This window comes from Myxocyprinus asiaticus, chromosome 41 (genome assembly GCF_019703515.2).
Source record: "Myxocyprinus asiaticus isolate MX2 ecotype Aquarium Trade chromosome 41, UBuf_Myxa_2, whole genome shotgun sequence".
Lineage (NCBI taxonomy): Eukaryota > Metazoa > Chordata > Actinopteri > Cypriniformes > Catostomidae > Myxocyprinus > Myxocyprinus asiaticus.
In genome coordinates, this window is record NC_059384.1 from 11,629,004 (window position 1) to 11,650,548 (window position 21,545).

A 21,545-nucleotide genomic window follows, 5' to 3' on the forward strand; every position below is an offset into this window, starting at 1 on the left:
CTCACCGTAACTGGATTGCTCAGTGGTGCGGTTTTAGAAGTGCGTGTAACTGAGCATTTCTCTGCAGGTGTTTGCGTCTCTTTAGGGTTTTCTACAGGTGTCAGGCTGTTAAAAAAAAAACACACACACACACACACACACACAAATAAAAAAATAAGCAGTCCACATATTAAAAGAGGCCATATTCTACACTTTTGTAGTATTTTATTATGTTACTCTAGTAGTCCACTGTTAGGCAAGTTCATTTTTGTCACAAATTTAGTTAAATGTGCAACTAGACTATATTTTCCATCCTCTTCCTGCTCCTTAGAATTAAACAGTCAGTGGTGTTGAAAAAGCACCATCCCTGGCAAGTTGCTGAATACTAAATTATATGTAATGAGGTTATGTAAAATTGGGCATTAATATTAAACAAAATCACAAAATCTTTAAAGCTGCTATAGGCAACTTTATAAAAAAAAAAATCATGCATAAACTTTCCCTACTACCTGACCAAGTTCACTGATCACCTGTGTGACATCCCTATGGTTTTCAAATGGTATTTTTTTTTTTTTTAAAAGCCCAAGCTTTTTTGCAGAACAGAAAATTAACCAATAAGAAACTGTCTGTGCATAATTTTGTGTGTTGTGTGGGCTAAACAAATAAAGTTCTCACTGAGAAAATATGTTACATTTTGGTTGCGTCTCAAAACATATTGTATGCGTTCAGAAGACTTGGGATTTGACACTAGTCGCATGTGTTTCTTTTATGACCTGGGTCCTTTTCTTGGCTTTATGGCCCATTATATTTATTAAAACATCTCCTTTTGTGTTCCCCATAAGAGAAATTTATACGGGTTTCGAACGACATGAGTGCGAGTAAATTATTACAGAATTTTCATTTTTAGAATGAAACAAGCAACTTCATTGAGAAATATCAGACAGAAACCCCACCTTGGAAGGGCTGGAGAGTGTGAGTTTTGCTGGTCCACCGGGATCTGAGCAGCAGCAGGGGCAGGAACAGCCTGCATGGATTCTTTGGGGGTCCCTGAGATCACACGGGTGGTGACCACATCCTTATTTAGAGGCTGTCGAGAGACAAAGGGGCCTCTGTGAAACTCTTCAGGCAAGGACAGCATGAACAAACATAACAGCTGGACAGTTTGAACAGGAGCCCACACAACTAAACATACTATAGCACACAAGACACCCAAGGACCGGTCATGATTTTGACTGACAGCAAGGTCTGCTGTGAATATGCCATTCCATACTTGGCCCAAGTTAGTGTTCAAAACCCAGAGAATCCATTACCTTCTCTAGAATTCAAATCATTTAAAGGGACAGTTCATGCAAAAATGAACATTTTCATCAGTTACTCATCCTCATGTTGTTCCAAACCTGTATGGACACAAAATGAGATGTTAGGCAGTATGCTTGTCTGGGTCACCATTCACTTTCATTGTATGGAAAAAGTATCCAATCAAATTGAATAGTGACTCGGGCAATCTGCCGAAACATCTTGTTTTACTTTCCACTGAAGAAAGTCATACGGGTTTAGAATACAAGGGAGATTTTCATTTTTGGGTGCATTATCCCTTTAAGCCTGAAATGTTTCACTCTTCCACTTTTTCCTCTTCTTTTTGAAATTCAAAATGTTATTTATGTTATTCTTTTTAATGCTGCAGTGGCCAATAAAACACCCAAGTAAAAAACACAAGACAGATTGAAAGTCAACCTTGTCTTTAACCGCTCCAGTGACAATGTCAGACAGTCGGTTGTCAAGACTGATTTCAGTTTTTACTTCAGGCTTTAGATTTCCTGCGGCTCCAGGCAGAGGAGGGAAGCTTGAGAGGCCCAGCTCAAAGCTGGGAGATGGAGTGCGCTCCTGAGCAGGAGGGGGCGACTGTGTGCAGGCTCTCTGGCAAATCACAAACATGAAGAAAATCAGATGGAACATCCAAAATGAATTGAGCTTGTAAATACATTGGCACACCTACCTATAACTCTAAATGTGCTGTGATAAATTTCAAAAACACTTTCTGTATTACCTGAACAATATCTTTTTATTTTTTTTACAGCTATAGACTCTAGCTAGATTTTAAAATATGCAGCTCATGTTTAAATTACAACAAAATGTAAGCTACAACCTGAGATTAGTTAGTTAGTGCCAGCGTCCATGGCTATTTTCATGGCGAAAAACGAGTTAAAATATATTAAACGGTAGAGTGAATAAAAACCTATATAAAAGGTTTTTAAAATTAGTTTTCGATAAGAACTCTAAAACGGATTCAGTGTTGACTTTGTTAAAAAATCTCTTCTAAAGTGACAACATGAGATTAATTTTGTTTTGACACAAAAGGTTTTGCTAATTAATTGACACCGATAGCTGCTTTTGGAACTGTTACTTATACACTGCTTGGCCCAAAAAAAAAAAAAACAATTTACATACTCTAATATTTCGTTGGACCGCCTTAAGCTTCGATTACGGCGCGCATTCATTGTGGCATTGTTTCGACAACCTTATGCAACATCACAACATTTATTTCTGTCCAGAGTTGCATTAATTTTTGGCCGAGATCTTTGATTACTGGAGATTATTGATTATGGGAGAGTCTAACCACTCTGTAAAGTCTTCTCCAGCACATCGCAAAGACTTTCAATAGGGTAAAGGTCAGGCTCATTCCCAATTTGAGCCCGACGAATCTTGGCATTGCCGTCTTGGGATATGCCAGTACCGTCAGGGAAGAAAAAATCCATTGATGGGATAACCTGGTCATTCAGTACATTCAGATAGTCAGCTGACTTCATTTTATTGCCACATAATGTTGCCGAGCCTAGACCTGACCAACTGAAGCAACCCCAGATCATAACACTGCCTCCAGAGGCTTGTAAAGTGGGCACTATGCATGACGGGCACATCGCTTCATGTGCGTCCCTTCTTACCCTGACATGCCCATCGCTTTGGAATAGGGTAAATCTGGACTCAGACCACATGACCTTTTGCCATTGATCCACAGTCCAATCTTTATGCTCCCTAACAAATCGAAGTCGTTTTTTTCCGATTAGCCTCACTAACAAGTGGCATTCTTGTGGCCACACAGATGTTTAGTCCCAATACTGTAAGTTCTCATCACACTGTGCATGTGGAAATGCTCTTACTTTCACTATTAAACATAGCCGTGAATTCTACTGTCGATTTTTTACGATGTGACTTCAAGTGTTTTAGTGATCTCCGATCACGATCATTCAAGATTTTTTTCCGACTACATTTCTTCTGCGAAGCTGACGGTTCACCACTATCCTTCCAGGTTTTAATAATGCGTTGGACATTTCTTAACCCAATTCCGGTGATTTCAGCAATCTCCTTAGTTGTTTTCCTTGCTTGATACAGGCCAATAATTTGCCACTTTTAAAACACAGTATCATCTTTTCCACGACCACGGAATACGTCTTCTGACATGGTTGTTTAAAAAAAATTAGAAGCTACACACTGCATCAGTTAGGGTTAAAATAATTATTGCCAGCTGAAACATATTAATCACTGCAATAATGATTCAATCTTAAGTATCTGCTTATTTAAATCCAAACGGTCACTTATTTTTGCCCAGGCGGTGTATAATATACAGTATAACTGCTGGATAAAGGCACGGTCACATTTACTTTTGCACAGTAAAATTCCGCACAGTAAAATTCCGCGGGCGAAAGTGGCGTGGGCAGACATTGAGCTCTTCTGAAACCAGCAAAAAACAAATTTCCAAGCAGCCCTTTTATTAATGCTGCAGTTTATACTCTGTGAGAGTAAAGTAAAAAGAAACTTGCCGCCAAGATTATATCCTTCTTCATTGTGGATTTTCAGCGTAGCGGTGTACGAATCACCGCCCACACAGAGGTCACTGCCAAACCAAGCAATGACCTATTGGTCAACGCGGAAATTTCGTCTGTCAAAGTTCACCAAATTTGAACTCCAAACTAAATCTGCGAGGGGAAATTCTTTGCCACTGGAAGTCCATAGCATGAAATTCATGACTGCGTAGATTCCCATTGAGATCGCCTGCAGAACTTTGCCGTGCAAAGGTAAATGTGAACGTTCCTTAAAACTGAAAAAGGTTGAAAAGCCCTGATATTGAAATTTCTAACACAATGAAAGCATTAAAAAAAAAAAATATAAAAATGCTTGTCTGTGCTATGTCAGCTGGAATAAAGTAAATGACATACTGGAAACTTGTTGTCATCCCTCCTTTTTCTGTACCCATAGCCACCTCTCCTTCAAAAGAAACAAACACAAGCAAGATTGAGCAACAAGGAATAAAATATCACCATTTTATATGGAAAAAAACCTCTTGACTTCTGTCATTTTTAATTTTATTAACCTCTAGGTGGGTTGCACCAACAAGGATTAATCGTAAACTTAGATATAGATCTGATAACTCTGTTGCACCAAACTTTAAATGTAACCCTGATTATAAAAAATAAATAAATAAAAGTTTAAACAATCGTTTTGATCCCGATTTAAATGTCACAGTACATCTTGATTAACTTTAATCCTGTTGCTCCATTACTTTTAAATCTCAGTTAGGGATTTAGAGTTTAAATCAAACTTGCAGCTAAGGTGGTTTAAATAAAAAAAAATAATAAAAAAAAAAATTCGGACCTACAATTAAACAAATGACTAGGTAAGCGAACAGTTGATGTGCCGGCAGCCTTCTGAGAGACACTTATCATATTATTTATGTTTATAATGGCCTGAAATCTTTGGCCGTCCGCCACGATTCGTGCTTTCAAATCCGGGGTGAGAGTAAAATGACTCATCTCGGGATTACCCGCTTCCCGTACATGCAGGGACACAGCCCAGAGATGGGTCTCTTGAGGAGAAGCAAGAGGAGAGCGTTAATTCAGCATGTAACAAGAGTGGTTACAAGCGACAGGTGATCATTATTGCTTCCCTCATCTCTTCTGTCCTCTTCATTCAGCAGTGTGGGTTCTTCATTTCTGGCTACAATAGTGGCACTGATGCAAGGAGAGGTTGTCAGTCCGAGACCTGTGCCCTTGTGTCTCATTTCATTATTATCTGTCCTTTTTTCTTAAATTATGCTGCAAAAAACCTCTTCAACTCTGGGGCATTATTGGGCTGCCATCTGCAATTTTTCACACTTAAATTTAAAAGCTCACCATTTACACATACTGTGGACTAATTACAATGGACCAATTATTCATAAATAATATTTTATATGTTTACAATCTTTTGTTGAATAGAAATGTTTTTTTCTTTTTTTGTCCTAAGTTTGTTAGCATGTCATTCTGGTTCGGTTCCCACCATCTCCCTCCAATAAGTCTTATTTTATTCCACTAGATGTCAGAAAATACTAGAATGTTTTTTTTCCTCTATCACCTTCCATCATAAAATGCCAATCTGAAATGTAGGTGGCACTCAAACGCATTTTAGCCCTTACTGATGTGCTCATCCATAGACATTCAGTCTAATTTTCAGTTCATCCACTATTTCATCTAATATCTCGGCCTCTGAGTGGACTAGAAGCTCAGTCTAGATGTCAAGTCATCGGAGATATTACCCTTTGTGATGAACATTTTATCATCAATAGTCGATAACATTTCCGATGATTTGCTTAGCATGCTTTTCCAGCTGCACCGCATATTTTGTTCTGGACATCTAAGTTATAACATTGGATTATTCACCAAGCAAGCTCACAGACAAGTAAACAATGGCTCATTTTTTAGAGAACTTCCTAAGGTAAAAGCAGATATAAAGTTGGTAGGTATTTGGTGCTTACTGCAGCAGTGATCGAGGCATAAAAGAAACATTTGTATTTGATGTCTTACAGATATCATATTTTTACTTGGTGATTTTTTTGAAAATCTTTCAAACTGTGGTATTAGGGCAACAAAAGAAACTGTACAGTCAACTGTACAGAGAATTTTGTTTGATATATGATTTGTCTATTTAAGCGCTATTTGAAAGACTTTTATATTCATATTATTATTTCTATCATATGACCTCTAGGTGGCGCTGATTTGCAAATTTGCGATTTGCGAATGAATTTTTTCAGGCCTTATTTTGTTATTTTATGTAAGAAATGCAGAAGTTGGTTATCTATGTAAAGTTCAGATTCTAAGCTTTCACACGATACTCCATATGCCTGACTTAGGTATTCAGAGATGTGAACATTTTAAGCATTAACTTTTTTCACGATACAGCACCCCCTTTTGGACCCGCTGATAAGTCCACAAAGTTGAAAAGGTTAAGGCTTGTGACATGTACACATTGCCGTGATATTTTCTAAAACTGCCTGATCAGCCCTGTGTATTAACCATGTACAGATCAATCATGTCTATCTCTGATTTGTTAACCGTATTTAAAATGAAGTGGTGCAAATCAATTAGAATTAAAATTAAACTTAGGTCAACAAACCCTGGCTTTAATCCTTATTGGTGCAACACACCCTATGACTTGGTTTTAAAAGTATATCCAAAGAGAAGAATACTATGTGCATGAAATCAATACACGGCTGTTTAAGAACAGTTACCTTCCACGCCCCGTGTTCAAAGAGTAATCTGCTCCGTTCATCTCCATTCGTCCACTTCCCACCTGGTCCCGGCGAGGACAGGCCAGACCGCTTGGTAATCGAGGTCGGTTACCCAAGTGATGAGCTTGTGGAGGGCGTGTCCCATTGGGGACTCTATCTGAATGGAAGGTAGAGAAAGCAGCAGGGTTCTCCAGCAGAGTGGTTCCACGTTCTGCCATGAGATGAATGTGTGTTTTGTTGTGGCTCCTACCCAGATGAAGGGTGGGTTATTAAAAGCTTTGACTTTGAAAAAAGATCTTCAAAAGATCAAGGATCAAACTTTACTGTCACACCAAATTTAAGGCAATATAAACTAGGGATGCACCGATCCGATACCTGGATCGGTATCGGCTCCAATACTGAAGCTTTTAAATGGATTGTGTATCGGTCCGACGAGCCCGATCCAAATCCAATACTGTGTGTTAGTCATGTTCGTTACTGTCAAGCTAAAAAAAAAATGACATAAAAGAACCATAAAAACACAATTATGTAGTTCATGTGACTCTTGCATTTTATTCAAAGCCACTTGAAGACGTGCGATAGCTCTGTGAATCACAAAAGGCTGTGTTTAATAAGTAAATATATAAAATGCATGCGCAGCTCCAACGCGTCAGTGTATGGCGCTGCTCTGTTTACACACACACGCAGCTATTTTTAGCCTTCACAGCGGTGCATAATATTTGAGCGCTACTCACGAACAACACCTCAGATGTAGATGCTCAAAAGTTCAGTTCACTTATGATATGCATTTAGAATGGCACTGGAGGTGCTTTTTTTTTTTTTTTACCAGAATTTGAATAAGAAGTGAATTAAACTACTGTGAACTTGCCTACAAACAGACACACAGGACTTCCTGGAGAGTTTAGAATATCAAAATAAAAGCGTGAGGGTTTAAAAGTTAAAGGTGCACGATTGAGATATTTTACTATTATAATATATTATTATTATTATTATTATCATCATTTGTTTACAAATCATAATAATATTTAAGTTGAACAGGTTCCAAAAAATAACAATGAAAAGTGAGCTGATACTAAATTGAACAAAAAGATCTGAATCCTTTAAAGTCCAGATACAAGTTGAAAATTTTGCACACACAAAAAAAAAAAAAAAGGCTTCTTTTCTACTGATGACTTATACTGGAATTACTGTTAATTTTGCTGCTGCATTATCCAGTATACTAGTTAAAGTTTTGCTTCATAGGCTATATATTTATATTGAAATAATGTGTAGTTAGAGGTTTGTGTTTCTTTACATATTAAAGAGTACTCCCAATTAGTTCCACACAATAAATGTAAAGATATTCTACACCGATTATGCAAAAAAACACTGGTATCGGATAGGGATTGGTATCGGCCGATACTGAGATTTCCGGTATCAGAAGAGAAAAAGTATCGGCGCATCCCTAATATAAACAAACAGCATTGCTGGCAGTAGCCATACAGATGTCTAGGAAACAAAAAAGTACCTGTTTCGAGGTGCATACTGTCTGACAGTTAAAGGAGAATTGGCCGATTTAAATGTTGGAGAACCAGCGAAACCATTAATGAAAGCAGGGCTGGGAAATGGAGTAACCTGTTGGTGAATAAAGAATACATAAGCCATTACCATTATTAAAAAAAAATAAAAAAATAAAATAAAAATAAAAAAAGAGAAGGACTTCTACACGTGTGAAACAGTCAGGCATCCCTCAATCCAAAGTTGGAAAATATCTCTCCAGAACCCATCTAGAGGTTTTTCGGAGCTAAACAGAAGGGCACGGTACTAACCAGTGTGGGGTCCAGGTAGCTCTGGGTAGCTGACCAGCCCTGAGGGGTAACTAGACGGTACAGTGGGAACTGTTGCTGTGCTCCGTACACAGGTGGGATGTAGTAAGGGGTGTAGCGCTGTTGGATGTTTGAGGACACGTCCACTGGCCGATACCCATTCTTTGGCACAAAGGTATTGACAGCAATGGCCTTGGCCTTTATTCTAGCCTAGAATGGAAACAAGGAGATGGGCGTGAGTGGTAATTTATTGCATCAATTGCCTATATGTATATTCTGTGATGTCACCTAGACCTGTGCAGTAGTGTGCTCTACCTTAATTGTCTTTCCTTGAAAAGTTTTCACCTCTTCTCTGAGATACTGATATGCCTGAAAAAGTTATGTATGCAGAAGCTTAGCAACAGCAAGGCAGGGATATTAAAAAATCCTGAGAATGTAATTTGAGGTGATCAAATCAGGGGCAATAAAAGAGATATTTACCATCTGAGCATCAGCCTCCGATTCAAACGTGATGAACCAGTTGTCGTTGTATGCAAACTCACAATTGATGAATTTGGGCAAGTTATCACTCTTAAAGAGTGCTTCAACTTCCTGTAAAAGCCAAATGACATATAGAACAAAAAATAAACAAAAAAAAAAGGATCATAAACAGAGCATTATGTTGCTACTGATAATGACATGTGTTGGGCATGTCATATACCTCCAGAGGAGTTGCCTCAGGAACCTCTCTGAGAATCACAATACAGCGGTTCTGATTGGGCCGCACTTTCTCTCCACATTTGTCCACTTGGACAAGAGGCAGTGCTGGTGAATGAACAATGCATCAATGTCAGACCAAACCCAGCCCATTTTGAGATTCTAAACAAACAAAATGCCACATTGCAACCCAAAGAACGGTCAGAGTGCCGGATGTTATAACTGTTAAGACTCACTTTTTAGTATGTCTGCAATGAGGTCCACATCCGTGGTGAGTTTCTTGATTTGATTGAGGTTCGCCAAAGTCACTATTGGCACGTATTGATCACTGTCCATTTGCGAAATGAGATACATGTCACTGGCGAGATTCTCCCTGGAAGAGGAAAGAACCTGGTCACCATATATATATATATATATATATATAAATTAAAATAAATAAAAAAAAAAAAAAAAAAAACACCAACACTGATGTCCTTAAAAACAGATGCTGCAAAGAATGTGCATATAAGCCCAATTTTCACAAAGTTTTGATTCTTTAAGCACACCACAGATATTCTTGTGCAAACACTCAACAACTCAAACATTCAATCAAAAACACTAACAAGCCCTTTACACCATAATTAACATAAATTTGCAAAACAGGATTCAATTTTAAATAGTTCAGACAGTGTAACAAAGAATCGATACAAGTTCTGTTCCAAAACCAGTGGTGGGCCGTGCATTTAAAGTCTAGGCCTTCAGTGTGATTCATGCCATTAAGAAAACAGTTTCACAATAAATAACACCCTATGCCTTTGGGCAACATACATTGTCACAGCTAACTAGTAATACCAATTGACATTTTTAAAACACGTCCACGCACGAAAGCCAGAACTAGAAACGACACAATGCTCACGTAAGCCTAATTTTAACTGTAGCATGACTGTTTTGTGAAATGAACGTCTCCCGAACAGACATTCAAAAATTATAATTTTTCATATGAATCCATCAAGGAGGTCTAGAATACCTGGAAAAATCTAATAATATTTGCGATTTAAATGTTGCTTGCAATAAATTTAGTTTCGTCAGGGTACACGGTTATGCTGCGTTCCATTCAAGTTGGATGTGGGATATTCCTACTTGATATCTCCAACCATAAATGCATTCCATTCCCCGATATTCAGAACTGAAATGCTCCCATTAGCTTAGCAGGGGTTTGACTATCATTAGAGATGTCTCCTAGCAATCCAACTGATAAACAATGCTGCAGCACTAGCATTTGTGCTTCAGGTGTACGATTATCAAAAGAGATTATAAATGTATATCACTTGTTTCTGCAGGCGTTTGTTAAACAAGCTTTAACATCATGTAATGTGGAAACAAATTAATTTATCGATATTACTTAAAATGAATGTTTATCACTTACTTTGTATACCTCCCTGAGTGTCGACATGTTTGTGTGACATCATGCCCCTGCATCTCGGCGAAATCGGAGTTGAGAATTTCTGCACGAGCCTACAAGTTGTAATTCTGACTTCAAGATGCATTCCATTGCACTTTTCCTAGTAGGAAGTTGTAAAATCCAACTTTCCGTATGGAACGCAATACTACTTTTCAAAACTTGATCTCCATACACTGAATGTTCAAGCAGCCTAATTTACAAATTTACACTCCTGATGTTGCTATAACAATGCAAAAAGCACTTACAAATTTACATGAAGTGAAAATCAGTCCTCCTTTCATGATTAATAAATTAAGCAATCACACGATCATTTAGAACATCGTGTTTTTAAATCCATAAGGATCTCTTTCTCAACAGCAATACCAGCAGTGATGAGTGCTTTTCATTCTTGAATTACGTACATTACTTAAAGCATGATTGCGTCACTCCAGGCCAGCTAGAAGGCCTCAACCGGGACATATCCTAAAGATCACACCCACCAAGAACAAATAAATAAGTCTGATTGGCTGATGAATCTGACTTTAGTTGCTCATTCTTTTGCATTGTTGAGGGATTCTTAAGAAATTCTGAAGGCCTGAGGGGGTGGAGCTCAAGCTGCTTCTGGCATCTGATTTGTGAAACAGTTGTCACACTTTGGTTGTAAGCATCAAGGAATAAATTCTGACTGGATAAACTTTTCATTTCTCTCTATTTGTTTGTAGATTAAGAGTGGAAAGCGATTAAAAATACATCTGCAAAAAGGTGATTGAGGATGAAAAATATTTATTTATTTGGCATGTTAGGCCAGCAGAGAAGGCTTTGCTGGCCCTGAGAATTCACCACTGTCCAAAAAAAACATTAATCTGCCTAGTAAGATGCTTTTTTTTTTTTAGGCATCCTAGGCCCACTTCCGATGCAAAGGCTGTTCTAGAAGGTAGGTATCTTAATTATGCTGTCTCAGTGATGCATCATTTTGGCCAAAATCTAAGGTATCCTATTTATCCTTCCCTAAGTAGGTGATCCCATTATGCACTGTGATGAGCTGGATGGAAAAATAACTCCAAGATAGCGGACAAAGAGAGAAAAATTTATAAAAAAATAGTTTCATATGATAGAAAATGCATTATTTTACCCCAAATGTGTGCACGCCATGTAGGGATGCTGCAGTTGATCAATCATCTATCGGTATCAGCCAATATTCACGTCCAATGACTTGATCGTAATTTGGCCGATCACATAAACTGATCGCACATGTCGCAAAAGAGGCGAGGCTCCTTTAAGACTTTAGCAACACTGTCATGGTATCAGAGTGTGAGGAATACTGTTGTAAGGCAACAAACTTAATTCAGCAGTTAAGAACGATGCAGTGTACTGTTAATGTGGCGTTTCACGCGTGACAAGCAAAGGGAAACCAGTGCGAGCTGTGAAACATTCCTTATTATCATTCATGGCAGCAGCTTCTCAGTCTCCGCCAGACATGGGCATCTCAGTAATAACATAAGTTACAAGATATGGTGTAATTCAAACATCTTTATTAAATATCTCCTGATTAAACACAATTAACAACAGTAGCACACGTAGAGTCCAGAAACATGTGCTCTCTCAGTTTTCCTCTTGTCTCTTGCTCTCATGAGAGAGCATGTGTTCCCCTCATTAAGGTTCAAACAGCAACAAGTGAAAAATTAACTATTCATACAATCATCCATCTAAACAAAAAGGCAGGGAAGGAATTTATAAATATAATACTTTATACAGTATTAAGATACCATAATATAATGCAGGGGTCGGCAACCTATGGCACGCATGCCAGCATTGGCACATGGAGGGGTAATCATTGGCACACCAGCAACAGCGAGAGAGGAGTAGACCATTTTATTCATATGAATTCCGCACCTGCATTCCAATCTACTTCTTGATGTAATCCTTCCTCATGATCTGCATGTTTCCATGAGCTGAATGGGAGGCTAAACAAAAAGTTAAAATGTGACAAGACTGCGGTATACCCAGACTTGTGCAGCACGTGCAAGCCATTCGCACATCACGAGCTGGCAGCGCTTTACTCTGTTAATCGCGCTAGTAAACGTGCCCGCTTTGCTTCGGTCAGGCTGCACGGATGACAGCCTACATTCCATGTTTCATTTGTTTCTTTTTGCTTTCAGAACAACACGTGATGTAATAAGGAAATCACCACTATTAATCCTTGAGATTTCCAAACCAGCATACAGGTACACCCCATCCTTAAACCATGGTCATATTCAAAATTGCATTAAAAGAAAACACAAACCCACCTACAGCCATTGACCAGGAAAATAAAAAAAATGGCACTCCATGTCAAAAAGGTTGCCAACCCCTGATATAATGTATTAAATATAATGCAAAATAAAATTAAAAATAATAATATGAAATAATGACAATGAATCAATAACCAAAATTGTCACATTATGCTAAAATGCTTTAAAAAAAAAAAAAAAAAACCCACATCAATCTTCACCCTAAACCCCATAATGACAAAACAAAACCAGATTTTTGATATCTTGGCAAATTTATTAAAAAGATAAAACTGAAATATCACATTGACATAAGTATTCAGACCCTTTGCTATGACACTTGAAATTTAGCTCAGGTGCATCCCATTTCACTAGATCATCTTTTAGATGTTTCTGCACTTTGATTGGAGCCCACCTGTGGCAAATTCAATTGATTGGACATGATTTGGAAAGGCACACACCTGTCTATATAAGGTCTCAAAGCTGAAAATGCATATCAGAGCAAAAACCAAGCCATAAGGTCAAAGGAACTGCCTGCAGAACAGGATTGTGTCAAGCCACATATCCGAGGAAGGCTCCAAAATTTTTTTGGATGCATTGAAGGTTCCCAAGACCACAGTGGCCTCCATAATTCTTGCATGGAAGTTTGGAACAACCAGGACTCTTCCTAGAGCTGGCCGCCCGGCCAAACTGAGCAATCGGGGAAGAAGGGCCTTGGTAAGATGTGACCAAGAACACAATGGTCACTCTGGTTGAGCTCCAGAGATCATGTGTGGAGATGGGAGAAACTTGCAGAAGGACAACCATCACTGCAATGCTCCACTGATCTGGGCTTTATGGCAGAGTGGCCAGACGGAAGCCTCTCCTAAGTGCAAGACACATGAATGCGCTTGGAATTTGCAAAAAAGCATCTAAAGGACTCTCAGACTGTGAGAAAGAAGATTCTCTGGTCTGATAAAATGAAGATTGAACCGTTTGGCCTTAATTCCAAGTGTCATGTTTGGAGGAAATCAGGAACCGCTCATCACCTGCGCAATACCATCCCAACAGTGAAGCATAGTGGTGGAGATAGCACCATGCTCTGGGGGCTTTTTTCAGCAGCAGGGACTGGTCAGGGTTGAAGGAAATCTGAACGCAGCAAAATATAGAGATATCATTAATGTAAACCTGGTCCAGAGTGCTCAGGACCTCAGACTGTGCCGAAGGTTCACCTACCAACAGGACAATGACCCTAAGCACACAGCCAAGACAATACAAGAGTTACTTAGGGACAACTCTGTGAATGTCCTTGAGTGGTCCAGACAGAGCCCGGACTTGAACCCATTCGAACATCTCTGGAGAGACCTGAAATTGGCTGTCCACCGACGGTCCCCATACAACCTTACAGAGCTTGAGAGGATCAGCAGAGAAGAATGGCAGAAAATCCCCAAATCCAGGTGTGCAAAGCTTGTCGCATCATACCCAAAAAGACTTGAGGCTGTAAATCGCTGTCAAAGGTGCTTCAACTAAGTACTGAGTTATGGGTCTGAATACTTATATCAATGTGATATCAGTTTTTTCTTGTTAATAAATTTGCAGTCATCAAAAATCTGGTTTTTGCTTTGTCATTATGGGGTATTATTATGGAGTGTAAATTGATGTGGAAAAAAAATACTAAGTTAAAGCATTTTAGAATAAGGCTGCAACATAATGTGAATAAAAATGAAGGGGTCTGAATAATTTCTTAATGTGCTGTATATTTATGCTAATTACAGGGTTCGTACAGATGCTTCAAGTTTAATTCAAGGACTTTAAGCACATTTTTATTTGTTTTCAAGGACTATGCTCGATGTCATTAAAACAAATTATTTTTGTTAATTTTAAATAAAAATATTTTAACCATTCAGTTAATTTATTTTTATAAAACAACGTATTACAAGTGCAACATATCTCAGTGTGCATCTTTACATATTCTCACAGTAACAATTCTTTGTTCATTCATGAAGAAATTGATGTGCAATTGTAGTGTGCTCCCTTAAAATGCACTTTGCTTTCCAACAAAAGTGAACAACTGGGTCTGTAAACAGTAGTCCATATGACTCGTGCTGTGTTCCATGTTTTCTAAAGTCACACTACAGATTTATGTGAGGAACTGACCCAAATAGCAAATGGGTCACTCAAAATTTTGACTTTCCAACTTACAAAATATTGAAATTTTCCATTTAGTTAAATTTTTGCCTATAAACGCTGAGGGTAAACATTTTATAACATGTTAACATAAATATTTACTCAGAAGGACAACTTGGCTGTTGTTCTTTTATTATTTAATTTTGTTTCACGAACGAAGTTAACACTAAGTTAACACTAACGAGGGTTAAATGGGTTACAACACCACATTTTGAGGGTTCAATGGGGTACAACACCAAATATTTGTGTGTGAAAATATTAGTTAAAATGTGAATAACTTTTTAACATGCTGGGGAAAAAAATCACTATGCATATTTAAGCAGCCTCTAAACTTAAATTATTTTCTACAACTTTTTGTATTTAAAAAACAAAAAAACAAAAAAAAATTTGATCAAACCAATGCATGAAATAAATTTTTTAATTAATAATAATTTTGTTTTGCTTTTTGCACACGTTCGGCCTTGCACTAATGCTTTTATTAAAAAATAAGTACAAAATAAATACACATAACATTTCATAGAAGTGGTGTACCAGCTGAAGGGGATAATTTTTTTTTTTTTCAGGCAATTAACAATTTCAAATATATTTTCTAAAAAAATCTGCAAAACAGAGTCAAGCCATTTCATATGATTAAAGGTTAGGTTATAGAATTATACTATGTTTTTTTTTTTTTTTTTCACTATTTGAAAGCTATTTCATGACTAATAGTCAAGGGACATGTTTGTCAACATATTTTGATATTGACCCAAATGTTGTCAGAAATAACCTATTTTGTGAGACACAAAGCTTTCTTTACATAAGGGGGCGGTAAATGGCTCACAAATCTGAATCCTCCATTGATCTGCATTCAAATCATTCCAAATGTTTTACATCTCATAATTGTTTCACTCTGGAGAGTAAATTGTAATTAAAACTGATAGTTGCAAGAATTCATACTTGTTAAATCCACCACAGCAGTTTCTATAAATTATATATTTTTTAAATCCTCCAGTAACAATTGATTGTGATTTGGCAGCATTGTTCAGAATGGGCCAAAGTAACAGGTGCCACGTGACAGCGGCGTCTATGCACTGCCTGCTTCAGCATTGGTCTAGTGGTCTGTCGTCGTGTTTTTCCGAAAATAAATACATTTCATTTATTAAATGATTTAAGCAACATATTTTAAGATTTTCTATAATTCAAGAACTTTAAGCACCTCTTGGTAAAAATGGCTATTTTTAAGGGTTTTCCAGGGCTTAAATTTAAAAAAGCCAAATTCAAGTACTTCAAGCACCTTGTATGAACCCTGTAATTAGAGTGTCGCATTGTTCCTCTTGCATTACCTGTATTGAAATCAGTTGCCAGTCGAGTGTCCAGTACGCTACGTGTGAGAAGTTGCCGCCTAGCATTCCAAATCGCTCTCTTATGAGGATCTATTTCAGTGCTGCCATAGAAGACAGCTGCCTATGTAGGCAGGAGACAGCTCACCAAGTTTTGAAACAGACCAATCATTTTTTTTTTTCATGTCTTGCAAACAACTCAGTTCTAAATTATATATTACAATTGGTCTGGAAGTCACTCCTCCAGATTTAAAGGAGACCTATTATGCCTCTTTTTACAAGATGTAATATAAGTCTCAGGTGTCCCCAGAATGTGTCTGAAGTTTCAGCTCAAAATACCCCACGGATCATTTAAATGCCTCTTTTTGGGTGGAATCAAAAACACAGTTTTCGTGTGTGCCTCTTTAAATGCAAATGAGCTGCTGCTCCCCGCCCCCTTTCCGGAAGAGGGCTGTGCCTTTACAGCTCGTGCTTCGGATACTATAGCAACAACAAATCAGAACCAATATGACTGACACCGTAAATACTGGATTTCAGCCATATATGTATGAGCAACCGTAAATGACACAAAACATAGGCATTTTGAGTTTGTGATAGTGCTTCTTATGTAGAAAATCACTTCCTGCCCTTCATCTGCATTTCACACCACAGCAACGCAGTGACGTGACGTCATGTGTAAACAAGCTATAATGACATAGCTCTGGTCTCCGTGAATACAATCAGAGACAATGGTAACTTTAGCGGCATTAGCTGTGGAATCAGCTAACAAGCACATTCGGAAAGGCAATTTGCAAACATTCACAAAATATAAAGTGCGATACTTACATCTTCAGGATATAAAGTTGGAACATGAACAGTTGATAGTGATCCATGCTTGAGTCAAATTTTTGGAAAATCCTGCTTTATATTGACCCTCATTCACAAAGCAGTCCGGTGTAAAATGATTTGCACAAACATACACAAATTTTGGTATGTTTTGGGGCACATTTTCTTCAAAAACAAAACTTGTCCACTGCGTCTTCAGTGGCTCTGATGCCGGGAGAACATGAAGACACTTATGTTCAATTTAACAGCCAACAACAGAACACTTATGACGCTTACGAATTTGAGACATTACTCTTTTCACTGTAGCTGCTCCAGCGTGAAAGAAATGGCGGACTGTGTGTCGATCACTCAGGGGAGGATCTATGATAACAGGGTGGAGTCCGTCACCAGTCGTGGGCGTGGCTTGCTCCAAAGTGACATAACTTTAGAGCGGATACGAAAACCAGTCATTTTGAGACACTGTTTTTGATTAATAGAAATATAAGAGGAGTGGGTGGACTTTTAACATTGTAGGGTGGTTGTGTACACACACTGCCGACTAACATTTATGTTCAAACACCATGTAAAAGTGAATTTTGCATAACAGGTCCCCTTTAAGGCATCACAGCAGACTTACATTCCACAGACAGAGTTCAAGATTTTGAAAACAAAGCAAAAGGCAAAAACGCCTTGATTCAGGGTCAATGCACCTGGCAAGACCAGCTACAAATCAAGAGGCCGGCTCAATGCGATCAGTTGTGAAGATGCTAGTAATTACCTAGAGAGGCAGAACTCCAGTGTCGCCTTCAGCTGTTCTCGAAGGTCTTCAATTTGGCTGGAGTCGTCATCCAATCCTAAACAAATTAATAAAATGATCAGTTAATTAGAAATGATATCATTAAATTTTTAGCGATCAATTCTGGTGTCTTGCATAGTAAAACTGTAAAACAACTTAAATGAACAGTAAGTTGACAACAGTAAACAAAAGAGAACAAAAAAGTATTACCTTTCATACTGGTGTTCTGGTCTGACACAATGCCTTTTTCGCTGGCTGAGCTTCCAATACACACTGATTCTGGCTGTGCTGCAAATGGCAGTTCTACAGTGGTAGATACCTGCTGTTCCTCATTCCAGTTCCCTTTGTTTTCACTGTTGTTATAACCTACCATGGACAAAAAATAGATCAAAACCTTTCCACACAGATGTGAGTACTGAACAAACATCTGTGTACAATCATTTTCCTTTACTATAGTAGTTCTATGGAGGTTTACCTCCTGAGATGGTGCTTGATGGGTCATCATCGGCTTCTATCCATGACTGTTGAAAATCTGTGCAGGTTGGAGCAGAGGCCTCCAGTTTAGGTATGTAATTGGCCCATGCCTTTGCATTGGGATTGAGGTCGGAGATCTTTGAAGATTCCTTAAAAATGAGAAAATATGGGTTACACATTGTGTGGTTTTTATTAGCCATAATCATAATTCGACCCATCTGTTAGCGTCTACATAAACCAGTGCCTTTAGAAATTACATATCACATTTAATATTCATAGACACAATGGCTCCAAAATATATTTGGACAGTTAATGTATGAATGTCATTGTTGTAGAAACTAGGGATGTGCAAAACTATCCATTTTCATATTGGGCTACCCGAGGTTAATGATAGTGTACAATTAGGCTCCGTTATGTTCACATGACCCCGATCAGACACATTTCAGAGGGATATACGGATGCCAAGCACAGCAATTCAACATGGTAATGAACGGATATTCAACGAATAAATAGGCTAAAAATATAACATCATAATGCACAAAGCTAGCAAAGTAAGAGAAATAAGAAAGGCTCCAACAGAGCTGCACAAAACCGCTTATGCGCATCCTGAATTGCTGTAACAGCAGCACATAAAAGTATTAAGCCTAAAGAATTAGAGACGAAACTTCTTGCAGAGGGTTTTACTGTGCTGACTGCTATTCACTGTTCAGCACAGCAAGCTATCATCATGCAAAAAAGCTCACCAAGAAGTTGCATATCTTAATTTGAAAAATGTGTCTCCCATTAAAACCACCACCACTAAAGATATTCATGTTAGTCGACCCCACTAATTGACAAGGGATGTTCCAGGGTGGTCGACTAATTGTCCAACAACTGACTAGTCAATTAGTCGACTACCAAGGCACATCCCTAGTAGTTAACAATATCAAACCAAGTTGGATTTGCAAACCAATGACATTAGATGTTTTCTCAGAACTAACTTCACTTAGCCAATGTCGTTTTTAGTGGAGGTGTTGTGTGGACAATTAACCCCTTAAATTCAAATAGGTGCCCTACCAGAGTAACCACAGGTGTAGGCAATAACATTCACTTTAGACATGTTCCACTAAGTTTGACAAACAAAGTGTCCACATTTTCTTAATTTTGAGCAGTATGTCTCAATTTAGAATTTAAACCTGAACTTCTTCAAAATAAATGGCACCATTTTTGATATTTTTGTTATCTTATGCAATGACATTCATGCACATGTGACTTAGGCATCCAAATTCTTTTGGGGTCATTGTATTACCAGGCCAAGCAAGCTGGCAGTGTACTCACATGTTCATTTTCACTACAAGTATTCTTCCAGTCCCATAAACAAGATCCTTCAGTCAATAACAGATAAGGGTAGGGTGCTATGAAAGCCATAGAGCTCTGGAAATCCTCTGGCACAACAGATTTAACATCCTGCACAGTCATGTTTGTCTCACAGTCAGTATGGTCCCATGCTGACACCAATGCACATGCCTCCATTTGGTTATTAGAAAACAAGGCATGTGGATCTTCAGCCCACAATGGAAGGCAGTGACTAGTGTCCACATCATCGTTCAACTCTGATTTCCCAAGAAGGTCTGACACCATGTTCAGCATCCCTTGCTCACCTTCCATTTCGTTTATGTGGACCAAGCCCTGAAGGTTTTCCATCAGCATAGGAACTGTGAATTGATCATTGAGAAAATGTATCTCATAAGATGGTGTGGTGGCATAAATGTCAACTTGGTCAGGCTCTACTGGTAAAGGAATTGCCTTATTTACACAAGTGGACTTATCACTCGTGCCATCAACACTGTCTTTCAAACCAGACTGATCAAAGTCAAGGGCTCCAAGCCTGCCAATAGAAGAGTCACGTGTCATAAGTTGAGAACCATGAGGCATGGTAGTCCCAGAGCTCTCAATGGATGCATAATTGCTACCATGGCCTTGTATGGCGCATGACTGTGCCTCTCCAGTTTCAAGTGACAGATTTGCAGTACTCACAAGAGGAATGCAGGAGTGAACAACAGCTCCTCCCATTTGAGAGCCAATCACACACGTGTCTCGAAGGTCTTCGTGCTTCTCAATGCATGTAATTGAACATTTTTGTGTGTCATTGGCTGGCTGTTGTGAAGAAGGGTCCAGAGACCTGCAATAGCTTTCAAATTTCATGCAGGTTGACAATGAAGAGCAATCAAGGATCCCTAATACTGAAGTTTGTACATCACTGCCAGCCAAACAAACAGATTTCAAATGGTCATTGTTTTTATTCCCATCATTCTGGCAATTAGGCGGCTCCAAATTTGGTACAAGTCCCTGTGGTTCAACATTTTGGCAATTAGGCAGCTCCAAATTTGGTACAAGTCCCTGTGGTTCAAGCTCATCTGTTTTGCCATCATCTGCACATAAACAAATCTCTTTCAGTCCCTTATGCTCATCCTCACTGAAGCATTTGGTGGCAATATGAGTCTTCTCGTCATTTTGTAAACAAGTGTCTCCTATTACATTGTCCATGACTTGCTCTTTTGCTGCTGCGGGCAATTCAACTCCCACCTGTATTAAATAACTCAGTGTGATGCTTTCTGGATTTCCATTATTACAAACATTATTGTGTGGTTCATTTTCAACCTGGGTGGTATCGCTCTGAGAGTGATGTTTCTCCACAGGACAGTCAGAACTGCGTACAAGCAGAGTATTTGTGCAAACATCATTAACATCAGAGCTTGTGTTTTTCATAAAACTTGTATTGTGATGATCACCTTCTTGACTGTTTTCTTCTTCACTGTTACCTTTGACTTCCTGCAATTGCTCAATGTTCAAGGTGTCCACAAGAGTGTTTGTGGGCAGCAGAGATGGCATGTCACTTACACACTGTTTAACATTTTCAAACTTTGCATTTGGTTCACAATTCTGTTCCCCATTTGGAAAGTTGCAAGATTGTGACAGAATCCTTGTCTGGTCATTGGGAAAAACCCGGAAAGCGTAGACATCTGTGGTGAAAGTCAATCTCATCTGCTCCTCTTCAACATTAGAAGTTTGGTAGGCATCTACACAAATTCCTTCCATTTCTACATGAGATGGATTCCTGAAACATTGAGGCACATCACTGACCTTGAACATATCAGATTTAGTTGTCTGCCCTTCACTCTGCAATATACTACACTGGCAAGAATTTCGAATGACCTCCTCCTGCATTGACATTTGTCTAGGTTCAACTTCGGTTCTGTGGCAGCCAAGTGATTCTGACAGGCGTTCTACATTATCAG

The 21,545-nt window shown here is 38.5% G+C and overlaps 1 protein-coding gene across 3 annotated transcripts in view; it reads right to left on the reverse strand.

The window, feature by feature from the left end:
• The window catches only part of LOC127431615 (la-related protein 4B-like), a 31,563-nt gene that overhangs the window by 3,744 nt on the left and 6,274 nt on the right, over positions 1–21,545 (reverse strand). For 2 of the 3 annotated variants that reach the window (XM_051682125.1, XM_051682124.1), the window contains exons 3-16: positions 18,269–18,416; positions 18,004–18,159; positions 17,776–17,851; positions 9,258–9,394; positions 9,026–9,129; positions 8,806–8,916; positions 8,641–8,694; positions 8,329–8,535; positions 8,028–8,134; positions 6,521–6,766; positions 4,194–4,242; positions 1,714–1,896; positions 933–1,066; positions 6–105 (exon numbers count right to left, since the gene is read on the reverse strand). In XM_051682125.1, coding sequence (XP_051538085.1) covers positions 6–105; positions 933–1,066; positions 1,714–1,896; positions 4,194–4,242; positions 6,521–6,766; positions 8,028–8,134; positions 8,329–8,535; positions 8,641–8,694; positions 8,806–8,916; positions 9,026–9,129; positions 9,258–9,394; positions 17,776–17,851; positions 18,004–18,159; positions 18,269–18,416 — 1,812 coding nt within the window. The remainder of the gene's footprint in view (positions 1–5; positions 106–932; positions 1,067–1,713; positions 1,897–4,193; positions 4,243–6,520; positions 6,767–8,027; positions 8,135–8,328; positions 8,536–8,640; positions 8,695–8,805; positions 8,917–9,025; positions 9,130–9,257; positions 9,395–17,775; positions 17,852–18,003; positions 18,160–18,268; positions 18,417–21,545) is intronic. The other variant, XM_051682126.1, reaches the window with a different exon arrangement.